At 65.0% G+C, this 13,677-nt stretch overlaps 3 protein-coding genes across 5 annotated transcripts; 1 reads left to right on the top strand and 2 right to left on the bottom strand.

Annotated features, from left to right (window-relative positions):
• Positions 1 to 1,355: 1,355 nt before the first annotated feature.
• POLR1G (RNA polymerase I subunit G) lies at positions 1,356 to 3,113 on the top strand. The gene is made up of 3 exons (XM_066570132.1): positions 1,356 to 1,516; positions 1,908 to 2,028; positions 2,638 to 3,113. The coding sequence occupies exons 1-3, from the start codon at positions 1,510 to 1,512 to the stop codon at positions 3,041 to 3,043; spliced, it is 534 nt and encodes a 177-aa protein (XP_066426229.1). The 5' UTR covers positions 1,356 to 1,509; the 3' UTR covers positions 3,044 to 3,113.
• A 302-nt stretch (positions 3,114 to 3,415) lies between these two features.
• On the bottom strand, positions 3,416 to 8,459 carry ERCC1 (ERCC excision repair 1, endonuclease non-catalytic subunit). 3 transcript variants are annotated; one of them, XM_066570135.1, is made up of 9 exons: positions 7,931 to 8,459; positions 7,300 to 7,734; positions 6,881 to 6,984; positions 6,306 to 6,405; positions 5,574 to 5,650; positions 5,121 to 5,220; positions 4,645 to 4,716; positions 4,128 to 4,196; positions 3,668 to 3,848 (listed from the first exon to the last, which is right to left on the bottom strand). In XM_066570135.1, exons 1-9 carry the CDS (start codon positions 8,057 to 8,059, stop codon positions 3,795 to 3,797), a joined length of 1,140 nt encoding a protein of 379 aa, XP_066426232.1. In that variant the 5' UTR covers positions 8,060 to 8,459; the 3' UTR covers positions 3,668 to 3,794. The 3 variants fall into 3 exon arrangements, with proteins under 3 accessions (XP_066426231.1, XP_066426232.1, XP_066426233.1); XM_066570136.1 differs by lacking the exons at positions 6,306 to 6,405; positions 6,881 to 6,984; XM_066570134.1 differs by lacking the exons at positions 4,128 to 4,196; positions 4,645 to 4,716; positions 5,121 to 5,220 and having other exon boundaries at positions 3,416 to 3,848.
• A 122-nt stretch (positions 8,460 to 8,581) lies between these two features.
• Positions 8,582 to 10,638, bottom strand: LOC136569782 (basic proline-rich protein-like). Its single transcript, XM_066570137.1, has 4 exons — positions 10,530 to 10,638; positions 9,822 to 9,958; positions 9,574 to 9,659; positions 8,582 to 9,054 (listed from the first exon to the last, which is right to left on the bottom strand). The coding sequence occupies exons 2-4, from the start codon at positions 9,940 to 9,942 to the stop codon at positions 8,596 to 8,598; spliced, it is 666 nt and encodes a 221-aa protein (XP_066426234.1). The 5' UTR covers positions 9,943 to 9,958; positions 10,530 to 10,638; the 3' UTR covers positions 8,582 to 8,595.
• Between the last annotated feature and the right edge of the window lie 3,039 nt (positions 10,639 to 13,677).

Genomic DNA, 13,677 nt, shown 5'->3' with positions numbered 1-13,677 from the left:
GGTCAACGTACCCCAAAAACGGGGGCAACGGACCCCAAAAACGGGGAACGGATCCCAAAACCGGGGAGAGGATCCCAAAACCGGGGGGGGATCCCAAAACTGGGGAACGGATCCCAAAACCGGGGAGAGGATCCCAAAACCGGGGGGAATCCCAAAAACGGGGAACGGACCCCAAAAACGGGGAGGGGGAACCTAAAACCGGGAGGGGTCCCAAAAACGGGGAGAGGATCCCAAAAACGGGGGGGGGGAAACCCAAAAACGGGGAACGGATCCCAAAAACGGGGAGAGGATCCCAAAACCGGGGGGGATTCCAAAACTGGGGAAGGGATCCCAAAAACGGGGAGTGGGAACCTAAAACTGGGGAACGGACCCCAAAACCGGGGAAGGGATCCCAAAAACGGGGAGAAGATCCCAAAACCGGGGGGGAACCCCAAAACGGGGAGAGGATCCCAAACCTGGGGGGGATTCCAAAACTGGGGAACGGATCCCAAAAACGGGGAGGGGGAACCAAAAACCGGGAGGGGTCCCAAAAACCGAATCCCAAAACCGGGGGGGGGGAATCCCAAAAACAAAGGGGTTCCCACGGAGGGGGGCGGGTCCCGGGAACGGATCCCAAAACCGGAGGGCGGGACCCCAAAACCGGGGGAGGGGAATCCTAAAACCGGGAGAACGAATCCCAAAACCGGGAGGGGACCCCAAAAACAGAGGGGTTCCCACGGCGGGGGGGGGGGCGAGACCTGGAGCACGGATCCCAAAACCGGGGAGGGGACCCCAAAACCGGGGAGAGGGAATCCCAAAAACAAAGGGGTTCCCATGGGGGGGGGACGGGCGGGTCCCGGGGAACCGGATCCCAAAACCGGGGGGGGATCCCACGAGGGGAAACGGATCCCAAAACCGAGGGGGGGCCCCAAAACCAAAGGGGTTCCGTCGGTGTGGGGGGGCGGGTCCGGGAGCACGGGTCCCAAACCGGGGGTTTCCCACGGGGGGGGGAGGGGCGGGTCCCACGGGGAAAATTCGGTTCCCACGGTGGGGGGGGGGGGGGGGGTGTCCCACGGGAACGATTCGGGTCCCACGGGGGGGGGGGGTGTCTCCGTTCCCACTGCGGGGGGGTCCCCACACCCCAATTTCCCCCCCCGCCCCTCAACCCCCGGTACCTGTAGCGCCGCTCCTCCCCAGCCACGCCCCCGCCCGTCCCGTCCCGGTGCACGCCGGGAGCCCGACCCAACCCGGATCTCCCCCCCCCACCTCCCCTCAGCTCCGCCCCGCCCCCTCCGGTACCCCCCGACCCCCCCCGCACGGTCCCGGTGCCCCCCCCGCTGCCCCCGGGCCGGGCTCGTTCCGGGGGTCGCTGTACCTTTAAATGCCGCCGGTAGAGGCCACGCCCATGCCCATTTATGGCTATAAGGGGCGTGGTTTGCTGTAACCGCGCCTCTTTAGCCCCGCCCAGGGCTGTACCAAGTGCGCGGCAGGACGGGGGGGGCGGAGCCAGGCGGGCACGCGGCGGCGGCAATGGAGGGTGAGCGGGGGGGACATTGGGGACTTTGGAGGGGCTGTGGGGACATTGGGGGGGCTTTGGGGACACTGGAGGGACATTGGGGACACTTTGGGGACATTGGGGGTGATGGGGGAGGCGGGGATGCGGCGGGAGATTGGGGACATGGGGAGGACGGGGGGACACGTGGGGACATCGGGGGGACATCGGAGGGACATGGGAGGGACATTGGGGACACTTTGGGGACATTGGGGGGGCTTTGGGGACATGAGGGGGACACTGGGGGGCATTGGGGACTCAGGGGGACACAGGGGACATGGAGGGGTCTGGGGGGGACACTGGGGGACATTGGGGACATGGAGGGGTCAAGGGGACATTGAGGTGACCCCCACGGTGACCCCCGCTGTGTCCCCAGGGCCACCCCCCCGGTTCCGGTGTCCCCCCGAGTTCGAGGCCGCGCCCGGGGGGGTCCCCATGGGGGGTCCCCAAACGGAGCTGTGGCTGATCCAGGCCCCTGCGGATTTCTGTCCCCAAAGGTGACAATGACACAGTGACAATGGGGGGGACACGGGGGGTGACAGTGACACTGGGATGGGGGTGACAGTGACACTAAGGGGGGGACACTGGGGGGGGGTGACAGTGACAGTGTGGGGGTGACAATGGCAATGTGGGGGTGACAGCGACAATGGGGATGTCCCAATATCCCTGGTGACAATGCCAATGTGGGGGTGACAATGCCAATGTGGGGGTGACAATGGCAATGTGGGGGTGACAGCGACAATGGGGATGTCCCAATATCCCTGGTGACAATATCAGTGTGGGGGTGACAATGGCAATGTGGGGGTGACAATGACCATGTGGGGGTGACAATGCCAATGTGGGGGTGACAATGGCAGTGTGGGGGTGACAGTGACAATGGGGATGTCCCAATATGCCTGGTGACAATGACAATGTGTGGGTGTCCCTTTGCCCCTGCCTGGTGCCAGTGCCACTGTCGGGGGGTGACAATGCCACTGTCGGGGGGGTGACAATGGCAATGTGGGGGTGACAATGCCACTGTCGGGGGGTGACAATGCCAATGTGGGGGTGTCCCCGGTGTCCCTTTGTCCCTGTCACCAATGTCCCCCTCTGTGTCCCCCCCCCAGCCTCGAGGGCTGCCCGGTGCCCCTGAACGGCCTCGAGCGGCTGCGCCCCTCCCTTGGTGCCACCGCCGGTGACAACGGTGACAACAACGGTGACAACAACGGTGACAGCAACGGTGACGCCCTGTACGTGCTGCGGGGCGGCCCGGCCGGGCAAGGCTGGCACTGTCCCCTGCTGCTGTCCCCAATGTCCCCAGGGGGGTCCCTGGGCTGCGCGCCCCCCATGCGGGGCTCCCTGAGCATCGCCCGCAGCTTCGGGACAGCCACGGTGGCACCTGGGGACACGGGGACAGCGCCGCCCTTGGGGACAGCGCCGCCCTCGGGGACAGCAGCGGAGGGGCCGGGGCCGCCCGAGGTCACCAAGAGGAGGAAGAAGAGGAGGAAGGAGAAGAGGGAGGGGCAGGAGTGACCCCCCCCCCCCCCCCGGGGGTGTCACCCGTGGTGTCACTTTGTCACCTGCGTCACCATAAAATGCGATTTATTGCCAAAAAAAAAAAAAAAAAATTGGGAATTTCGGGGGGATTTTTTTAGGGATTTTTGGGGTTTTTTTGGGGGGGGGGATTTTTGGGGTTTTTTAGGGATTTTTAAGGGGGATTTTTGGGGGTTTTTTAGGGATTTTTTGGGGGGATTTTGGGGGTTTTTGGGGGATTTTTAAGGGGGATTTTTGGGGGTTTTTGGGGATTTTTCGGGGGATTTTTGAAGTTTTTTTAGGGATTTTTTGGGGGGTTTTTTGGGGGATTTTTAAGGGGGGATTTTTGGGGGATTTTTGGGGTTTTTTGGGGGATTTATTGGGTTTTTTTAGGGATTTTTTGGGGGGATTTTTGCGGGGATTTTTGGAAGCGAGGTTTTGGGGGATTTTTGGAAGATTTTGGAGGATTTGGGGTGATTTTTAGGGTTTTTTGGGATTTTGGGAGATTTTTGGGGTTTTGTGGGGATTTTCGGCAGTTTTGCGGGAATTCTTTTTGAGTTTTGGGGATTTTGAGGGATTTTTTTGTGATTTGGGGGACTTGGGATTTTTGGCAATTTTGGGGGGATTTTTGGGCAATATTTTGGGGAATTCAGGGGATTTTTTTTTTTGATTTTTGGTGGGTTTGGGGATCTTGGGGATTTTGAGGGAATTTTTGTGGGGTTTTTGGGCTGATTTTTGAGGGTTTTGGGTCTCATCGCGGCGTCTTGACGAAAGGCTCGTGCAGGACATCGAAGAGACGCTTGGCCTGGTTGGGGACAGAGGGACAGGAGCACAACCAGTGTCCCCAAATGTCCCCAGGGTCCCCAAATGTCCCCAATCCCCCCAGTGTCCTCAATGTCCCCAAATGTCCCCAAAATCCCCAATGTCCCCGAATGTCCCCAGTGTCCCCAATGTCCTCAATGTCCCCAAACATCCCCAACACCCCCAGTGTCCCCAATGTCCCCAGTATCTCCAGTGTCCCCAATCCCTTCAGTGTCCCCAAATGTCCCCAACGTCCCCAAACTTGTCCCTTTCTGTCCCTCACCTTCTGTGGCCCCACGCCAGGACACAGGGACAGATCCTCCCGTGACGCCCCCACCACGGCCGCCAGCGACTGCGGGGAGGGGACACCGAGGTGACAAAGCCGAGGGGACACCACAGAGGTGACAAAGCCGAGGGGACACCACAGAGGTGACAAAGCCGAGGGGACACCGAGGTGACAAAGCCGAGGGGACACCAAGGTGACAAAGCCGAGGGGACAAACCCCAGGGGACACAGAGGTGACAAAGCCGAGGGGACACCACAGAGGTGACAAAGCCGAGGGGACACCGAGGTGACAAAGCCGAGGGGACACCGAGGTGACAAAGCCAAGGGGACACCACAGAGGGGACAAACCCATGGGGACACCACAGAGGTGAAAAACCCGAGGGGACACCAAAGTGACAAAGCCGAGGGGACACAGAGGTGACAAACCCATGGGGACACCACCGAGGTGACAAACCCCAGGGGACACCGAGGCAGTGCCACACCCCCCCCCGATGTCCCCAGGTGCCACCGCTCACCCCGAAGGTCCCCAGCAGGCTCAGGGCGTCCGTCCTGTTGACGGATTTGACGCTGGTCAGGCAGTCGGTCACCTGCGGGACGGGGGTGGCACCGGTCAGGGGACACCTGGGGACACTCTTGGGGACACTTGGGGACATTTGGGGACACTGAGGGACATCCTGGGCACACCTGGCACACCTGAGAACACACTCGGGGACACCTGGGCACACCTGGGCACACGCCTGGGGACACTTGGGGACACTGAGGGGACACCTGGGGACATTTGGGGGACACTGAGGGGACACACAAGGACACCTGGGGACATTTGGGGACATTTGGGGACACCTAGGGACACTGAGGAGACACCTGGAGGCACTGAGGGCACACCTGGGGACACCTGGAGATATCCTGGGGACAGCTGGGCACACCTGGGGACATTTGGGGGACACTGAAGGGACACACAGGGACACCTGGGGACACTTTTGGGGACACGGACCCGGGACAGGAAGTCCTGCTCCACGCGCTCCTTCAGCAGGTCCGGGGGCTTCTGCTCGTAGGACTTGAAGGTCTCCAGGTAACGGCCGGCCTCCTCCGGGCTGGGGACATTGGGGACATCGGGGACATCGGGGGCATTGGGGACATCGGGGGCATCGGGGACATCGGGGGGATTGGGGACATCGGGGGGATTGGGGACATCGGGGGCATCGGGGACATCAGGGGGATTGGGGACATTGGGGACATCGGGGGGATTGGGGACAATGGGGGGGATTGGGGACATTGGGGACATCGGGGGGATTGGGGACATTTTGGGACATTAGGGATGTTTGGGGACATTTTGGTGACGTTTGGGGACATTGGGGATGCTGGAGACATTTTGGGACATTGGGGACATTTTGGTGACTTTTGGTGACATTTTGGTGACATTTTGGGGACATTTTGGGGACAGTACCTCCATGCCAGCAGCAGGGTGCAGTCCGTGAGCAGACAAACCTTGGCCAGGTCCTTGAGGGACTGCTGGGGGTCACGCTGGGGGGACACGGGGGACAGTGAGGGGACAGTGAGGGGACACGGGGGACACGTGAGATGGGGACAGGGACAGGGACAAGGGAGAGGACAGAGGGGACAGCGAGGGGACATGGGGGACAGCGAGGGGACAGGTGAGATGGGGACAAGGACAGGGACAGGTGAGGGGACAGAAGGGACAGGGACGATGGGGACAGGGGACAGAGGGGACAGTGAGATGGGGACAGGGACAGGGACAGGGACAGGGACAGGGACAGGTGAGGGGACAGAAGGGACAGGGACAGGGAAGATGGGGACAGGGACAGGGGACAGAGGGGACAGTGAGATGGGGACAGGGACAAGGGAGAGGACAGAGGAGACATGTGAGGGGACAGAGGGGACAGAAGGGACAGGTGGGATGGGGACAGGGGACAGGGACAGGTGAGGGGACAGAGGGGACAGGCACAGGTGGGACAGGGACAGGTGGGATGGGGACAGGGACAGGTGGGAAAGGTGAGGGGACAAGTGAGGGGACAGAAGGGACAGGGGAGATGGGGACAGGGACATGGGAGGGGACAGAGGGGACGGGGGCAGACACACAGAGTGACAGTGCCACGGTGACAATGACAATGTGACAATGTGACAATGACAATGTGACAATGTGCCAGGGCCACCTCACCACGTCCACCTGCAGCAGCAGCACCTGGAGGCCGAAGCTCCGCCCCAGCGCCCGCAGCCGCTCGTGGATGTACCCGGGGTGCAGGTGGTGGTACCTGAGGCTGGGGACAGGTGGGGACAGCTGGGGACACCCTGGGGACACGTCAAGGTATCCCTCAGGTACCTCAGGCTGGGGACGGGGACGTGAGGGGACACCTGGGGACACTGAGGGACATCCTGGGGACACCTGGGGGGGACTGAGGGACACCTGGGGACACCCTGGGGACACGTCAAGGTATCCCTCAGGTACCTCAGGCTGGGGACAGGGACATGAGGGGACACTGAGGGACATCCTGGGGACACCTGGAGATACCTGAGACTTGGGACAGGAACACGAGGGGACACCTGGGGACAGCTGGGGACACCTGAAGGCATCCCTCAGGTACCTCAGGCTGGGGACAGGGACAGATGGGGACACCTGGGGACACTGAGGGGACACCCAGGGACACTGAGGGGACACCTGGGGACATTAAGGACACACCTGGGGACACCGAGGTGACACTGAGGGGACACCTGGGGCCACACCTGGGGTCTCACCTGAGGAAGAGGGCGCAGCTGGAGGTGCCCAGGACGAAGTCGGGGCCGACGTCCCCGAACTCCCAGGGGACGTTACGGATGAACCGGAGCACGGGGTTGCCGCGCTGGGACGGGGGCATGGCGCGACATGAGACCCCCCCTGTCGCGACATGAGCCCCACATATCGCCACATGAGCCCCACATATCGCGACATGAGTCCCCTGTGTCGTGATATGAGCCTCAGGGCAGACTCCCCATGTTGTGACACGAGCCCCAAAGCCAAGGACAGACCCCACACGTCGTGACATGAACCCCCTGTGTCGCGATATGAGCCCCCAACACGAAGCCCTGGGACACACCCCACATGTCGCGACATGAGCCCATCCCCACCACATCATCAGGGACAGACCCCGCCCATGTCGCGACATGGCCCCGCCCACCTGTCGCGGGCTGACGATGATGCTGCTGCTCTTGGTGCCCGGTTTGAGCACGGGCAGGGCCGGCACCTCCTGAGGCTGAGCCCGGTCCCGGTTCTGGTCCCGGTCCCGGTCCCGGTCCCCGGGGGTCAGGAGGGGTCCTGAAGGTCCCGGGAGGGGTCCCGAGGGGGCGGTTCCGGTGGCTCCGGGATCCCGGTCCCGGTTCTGATCCCGGTTCTGATCCCGATCCCGGTTCTGGCTCTGATCCCGGTCCCGATCCCGGTTCTGATCCCGGTTCTGGTCCCGGTTTTGGTCCCGGTCCTTCCCGGTGCCCCCCGAGCCCCTCACCACGAACTCAGCGTAAGAACCGGGACCGGGCGGGATCGGAACCGGCACCGGATCCCGAACCGGCACCGGGCCCGGGGGGGGCGCAGAGGAGGCTCTGAAGAGCGACGGGACCTGGCGGGGACACCGGGACAGCTCCGGTCACACCGGAACCGGACACCGGGGCCACCCCCCCGACCTTCCCCGGTTCCCCGGTCCCCGGTCCCATTCCCGGTCACCATCCCCGGTTCCCCGTTTGGTCCCCGGTGTCCCCAACCCCCCGTTCCCGGTCCCCGTTCGGTTCCCGGTCCCCTCCCGCCACCGCCGGTACCGGGGCTTCGTCGGGACTCTCCTGCCGAACCGTGAACCGCCGCCGCTTCCCCCCCGCTGCCGCTGCCGCTGCCGGTGCCGGGTCCGTGGCGGCTCCGGGATTCGGGTCCGGGTCCGGGTCCGGGTCCATGGCGGGGTTCGGGATCGGTTTGGGGGGTCCCGGGGTCGGTTCTGGGGTCCTGGGGTCGATTCGAGGGGATCTGGAGCCGGTTCGGGGGGTCCCGGGTTCGGTTTTGGGGTCCCGGGTTCGGTTCTGGGGTTCCCGGGTTCGGTTCTGGGGTTTCGGAGCCGCCGCGCGCGCTCCGGCACCGCGGAAGGGGCGTGGCCTCTGTCCTCCCTCACGATTGGACGAGCACGCTGCCAATCAAACCACCGCACCACGCCCCCTTTCCCACCAATAGGAAGGGCCGGGACCTCCGTGCGTTTGGTGGGCGTGGCTACGGATCAAAGACCACGCCCCCTCCGTGTGACAATGACAGCCCGGGGGGACACCGGGGACACCGAGGGGACATCGGGGGTGACACCGGTGGGGACATCGGGAGTGACACGGAGGAGACCCCGAGGGGACACCGGGAGGACCCCAAGTGCCAGCACCGGGAGGGGACAAGGAGCCGGGGATGTCCCCAAATGCCACCAAAGGCTCAGAGCCACCTCGGTGCCACCGCTTTATTCCCCGCCAGCCCCGGGCGGCTCCCGGTGCCTCCCGGTGGCCCCCGCGGGGTGGCCCAGCAGGTGACACAGGCGGGGCCACACTCGGGGGTCGCGGCTGGCCCGGGCCAGCAGTGTCGCGTGTCGCCGCAGTGTCGCGATGTCGCCCTGGGTGCGCCGGTTGTGGCGGAGCAGGGCCCCGGTGCGCAGCGCCAGCGCCGCCAGCAGCGCGGACCGGTGGGGACACGGCGACAGCTCCGGGGCCACCGGGGGACACCGGGGAGTCCCCTCCGGACCGGGGATGGCGACGGGCGGAGAGCGGAGCAGCGCGGACCGGCGGGGACACGGTGACAGCTCCGCGGGGACACCCGGTGGCACCGGAGGGCACCGGGGGTTCCCGTCCGCACCGGGGACGGCGGCGGGCGGGGGGCGCAGCAGGAGCAGGAGCGGCCGCGGGTCCCGAGCGGCTCCCGGGGCCTGCGGGAGGGACACGGGAGGGTCAGGAGGGGAGAAAAGGGACCGGGGACAAAGGCACGGAGCTGCTCGGTACCAGAACCGCGGGGTTTGGGACAGCCCGGTACCGGAATCACCGGGTTTGGATCATCCCGGTACCGGAACCGCGGGGTTTGGGACAGCCCGGTACCGGAATCACGGGGATTTGGATCATCCTGGTACCGGAACCGCGGGGTTTGGATCATCCCGGTACCGGAATCAGGGGATTTGGACCATCCCGGTACCGGAATCACGGGATTTGGGACAGCCCGGTACCAGATCCAGACCATCCCGGTACCGGAACCGCGGGGTTTGGATCATCCCGGTACTGGAACCATCGGGATCCGGACCATCCCAGTACCGGAATCACGGGATTTGGACCATCCCGGTACCGGAATCACGGGATTTGGGACAGCCCGGTACCGGTACCAGAACCGCGGGGTTTGGATCATCCCGGTACCGGAATCACGGGGTTTGGACCATCCCGGTGCCGATCCCGGTTACCTGCGGCCCCGGGGGGGCGTGGCCGGGCCCGGGCGGCTCCTCCGGGTCCGTCCCCTCGCACCGGCCCAGGTGCTCCGAACCGGAATCTGCCGGGCAGGGAATGAGCCCGGAACGGGGAACGGGACCCCCAGGACCGGGACAAGGGACCGGGACAGGGACGGGACCCCCAGGACCGGGACAAGGGCTGGAAGCCCCGGCACCGGCAGCACCGGGCCCGGGACCCCCGGGCCGCCGCCGCCGCCGCCCACCTGAGAATCCCGAGTCGTGCTCGGAGTCGCTGCCCGGGGGGGGCCGCGCCCTTTTCCGGGGGGTCCCCGGGGGCGGCGGGGACAGGGGGGACCCCGGGGCCACCTCCGGCTCGTCCGGCATCGGGGACACGGGGACCCTGCGGGGGTGGCCCGGTGACAGCGGGGGGGGCGTGGAGTCCCCTCCAATGTCCCCTGTGTCCTTCAGTGTCCCTTGTCCCCAAATTCCCCTGTCCCCGTGTCCCCAAATCCCCCCTGTCCCTGTGTCCCCCGGTGTCCCCCAAATGTCCCTCGTCCCTAAATCCCCCCTGTCCCCCTCAGTGTCAATGTCCCCAAATCCTCGCTGTCCCCTCCTGTCCCCCCCCGTCCCACCTGGTGTCACCTGTCGCCAAATCCCCCCGGTCCCCTCACTGTCAATGTCCCCAAATCCCCCTCACTGTCCCCTCCTGTGTCCGTGTCCCCCGGTGTCACCTGTCCCCAAATCCCCCCTGTTCCCCCAGTGTCACCTGTCCCCAAACTCCCCTCACTGTCCCCTCCTGTCCCCCTGTCCCCATCAGTGTCACCTGTCCCCAAATCCCCGTTGTCCTCCTGTGTCCCCCTAGTGTCACCTGTCCCCAAATCCCTGCTGTCCCCCCCTGTCCCCCTGGTGTCACCTGTCCCCAAATCCCCCTCGCTGTCCGTTCCTGTCCCCCTCAGTGTCCCCCCCTGTACCTGCCTGGCTCCGGTACCGGCCAGGGAGTCCCGGAGGCTCCGGTACCGGTACCGGCCGGGAGGTCCCTGCCCGGGGATCCGCTCCGGTTCGGGGATCCCGGTCCGGTCCGGTCCCGTTCAGGGGTCCCGGTCCCGTTCGGGAGTCCCGGTGCCGGTTCCAGTCCTGGTCAGGGTGTCCTGGTTCCGGTCCCGGTTCCGATCCCGGTTCCGGCCCCGTTCGGGGGTCCCGGTTCCGATCCCGGTTCCGGCCCCGTTCGGGGGTCCCGGTGCCGATCTCGGTTTTGGGGGCGGGGGCGAATCCCGGCCTCTCAAAGCCCCGCCTACGTCCCGCCTCCCTGAGTTTGACCGACAGCTCCATCGACCAATGGGAGCGCCCGGTTCAGGTCACGTGCCCTTCTCGGGCAACGTGCGGCCGCGGGGCCGGTGCTGGGACACGTGAGGGGGCGGGGCCTGCGCGGGGCACGTGACTTGCGAGAGGAGGGGGAGGGAGCCACGGAGAGACCCCCGGGACCCCCCCAGAATTAACGGGGACCTCCCCAAAATAACGGGACCCCTCTTCAAATTAACGGGAGCCCCGGGACACCTCCTTGAATTAACGGGACCCCCCCAAAATTACCGGGACCCCTCCCCGAATTACCGGGACCCCCGAGATCCTTCCCCAAATTAACGGGGACTCCTCCCCAAATTAACGGAGACCCCCGGGACACCCGCGAATTAACGGGGAGCACCGGGACCCCCCCCCGAATTACCGGGACCCCCAGGACCCCTCCCCAAATTAACGGGACCTCTCCGCAAATTAACGGGCAGCCCCCGGGACCCCTCCCAAAATTACCGGGACCCTTCCCCGAATTACCGGGACTCCCGAGACCCCTCCCCAAATTACCGGGACCCCTCCCCGAATTACCGGGACCCCCAAGACCCTTCCCCAAATTAACGGGGACTCCTTCCCAAATTACCAGGAGCCCCCGGGACCCCTTCCCAAATTAACGGGACACCCCGGGACCCCTCCCCGAATTACCGGGACCCCCCAAATTAATGGAGACGCCCGGGACACCCGCGAATTAACGGGGAGCACCGGGACCCCCCCCCCGAATTACCGGGACGCCCAGGACCCCTCCCCAAATCACCGGGACCCCTCCCCAAATTAACGGGGAGCCCCTGGGACCCCTCCCCAAATTACCGGGACCCTTCCCCGAATTACCGGGACTCCCGAGACTCCTCCTAAATTACCGGGACCCCTCCCCAAATTACCGGGACCCTCGGAACCCCTCCCCAAATTAGCGGGAACCCCCGGGACCCCTCCCCAAATCACCGGGATACCCGGGACCCCTCCCCAAATTGGGGCTCCCTCGTTCCCTGGAGCTGCTGCTCCACCCGAGGGAAAACCCCAAAAATTGGGAAAATTTCCCAAAGAAAAGTAGGAAAATCGCCCCCAAAAATGGGAATAACCAAAAATGGGAATAATCCCCCTAGAAATGAGAATAATGGCCCCCAAAAAAGGGAAAATTCCCGAAAAAAAAGGAAAATCCCCCCCAAAATTGAGACACTCCCCCCCTCCCCAAAAAGCGGGGAAAGCCCCCCAAAAAAGTTGGGACAAACCCCCCAAAAATGGGAATCATCAATACAAAGAGTTATGGACAGTCCGGGTACCTTTTTCTGGGCAGGACGAGCCCGAAAGAAGAACCCACGGTAACAGAGGATTAACCCTTTAAAGTAATAACCTGTTGCATATTCATAGACCTCATTAGTGATGCATAAATTCCACTCAAACACGGGAATCGATCTGTCTGTCCGGGATTTATTAATTCAGCTGTCATATTCCAGCTGAATTAATAAATAAAGATAAATTTATAATAATTTAATTATGATAATCGTGACACAAAATAGTCCCACTCTCGGTGCCGGGAGCGCGGAAGGCGAAAACGCGGAGGGATACCAGGTGTGGGTTGTGCAACGCTGCGGTTGCGGAGGGATCTCTCGGTGATGCGGCCGTGCCGCATCAAGCTCCGACAGCGGCAGAAACGCGGAAGGATACACGCGAGTCGCTGCAGTTTTCCCTTGCTGTGCTGCCGTGTATAGACGCGGTGGCGGCGGAAGCGGCGTGCCCAGGCACGGGGATGCCGGCTGTGGCCGGACAGCGGCGGAAGCGGCTCGGAACCGGGACCGGGCGGCACCAAAGCTGCGGGAAAGCAGCGGCGGGGTGGCGGCGGGGCCGTGCAGATAAAACTGCGCATGCGCGCGGCTGATCCCGGAAGCGGCGCTGTGTTTGGATGAAGCGGCGCGGAGTGATATCGCTGGTGCGGCGGTTGTAGCAACTGCGCATGCGTGGTTTGCTGCACTAGGGCAGCGTGAGGGAGCCAACATGGCGGGCGGGTGGGCGCGGGAGGTGGCGGAGCCGCAGAAACGGGATACGGGAAGGCAACGCCGGCACGGCCGTGGTCGCAGGAGGCGGCGGAGCCGCGCCATGCAGCCGCTCTATGCAGCCGCTCTGAAGCGGGGGCCGCGCTGGGGAAGGCGCGGCTCGGCCCGCCGTGGAGCGGCAGCGGCAGGAGCGGAAAAGCGACCGCGGGCGGCGGCGGGGCGGCCCCGCCAGCGGGAGATGATCCCGGGGGGGTGGCGGGAGGCTGCCGCGGGCTGGGGTGGCGGCTGGCCCGGCGGGCAGGGGCGGCGCGGCAGGCGCGGCAAAAGCCGCAGCCACCGGTGCGGACGCCGCGGGGCCGGCACGGGGGGGCTCGGCGGGCTGGGGCGCTCCGGTCCCGGCGCAAGCGGTGCCGTGCCGGGACCGGGGGACGGCGGCAAAACGGCGGCAGGGACGGGATTAAACATGGGCGTCTGCCCTGCCGCGGGGCCGTGGGCGGCTCGGAACGCCGGGGTTGGGGGGCGGCAACGCGCACAGGGGGCGCTGGGGACGCGGCGCGGCCGCGCCGGGCGCGCTCGGCACCGCAGAGCCGGGAGCGGCAGGGAACGGCAAAGACGCAGCAGCAGCGACGGGACTCGGGCCAGCACCGGCCCCGCTGGGTCGGCAAAGGGGGCGAGGGGGACGTGGGGGGGCGGCCGCAGTCGCGGGTAACGGGGGGGGGGGGGGAAGCGGCGGCGGCGGCAGGAGGGGGCGGGGCCGCGGTGCCGCCGGTGGGCGGGGCCGTAAAAG

Source organism: Molothrus aeneus, unplaced genomic scaffold, assembly GCF_037042795.1.
Source record: "Molothrus aeneus isolate 106 unplaced genomic scaffold, BPBGC_Maene_1.0 scaffold_214, whole genome shotgun sequence".
In the NCBI taxonomy this organism is placed as follows: domain Eukaryota; kingdom Metazoa; phylum Chordata; class Aves; order Passeriformes; family Icteridae; genus Molothrus; species Molothrus aeneus.
The sequence above is the reverse complement of the archived record's forward strand: the minus strand, read 5'-3'. Positions and strand labels throughout refer to the sequence as shown.

Bases quoted from the DNA above. Each gene is read 5' to 3' on its own strand.
- POLR1G (XM_066570132.1), top strand. The intron at 2,029-2,637 runs GTGACAATGACA...TCCCCCCCCCAG, and splicing joins GCGGATTTCTGTCCCCAAAG to CCTCGAGGGCTGCCCGGTGC.
- ERCC1 (XM_066570134.1), bottom strand. From the start codon at position 8,059: ATGGACCCGGACCCGGACCCGGACCCGAATCCCGGAGCCGCCACGGAC. The intron at 6,406-6,880 runs GTGAGACCCCAG...ACCTGTCCCCAG, and splicing joins AGCTGCGCCCTCTTCCTCAG to CCTCAGGTACCACCACCTGC. The intron at 3,849-5,573 runs GTACTGTCCCCA...GTCCCCAACCAG, and splicing joins ACCCTGCTGCTGGCATGGAG to GCCAAGCGTCTCTTCGATGT.
- LOC136569782 (XM_066570137.1), bottom strand. From the start codon at position 9,942: ATGCCGGACGAGCCGGAGGTGGCCCCGGGGTCCCCCCTGTCCCCGCCG. The intron at 9,660-9,821 runs GTGGGCGGCGGC...CCTGCCCGGCAG, and splicing joins GCACGACTCGGGATTCTCAG to ATTCCGGTTCGGAGCACCTG. The intron at 9,055-9,573 runs GTAACCGGGATC...TCCCTCCCGCAG, and splicing joins ACGCCCCCCCGGGGCCGCAG to GCCCCGGGAGCCGCTCGGGA.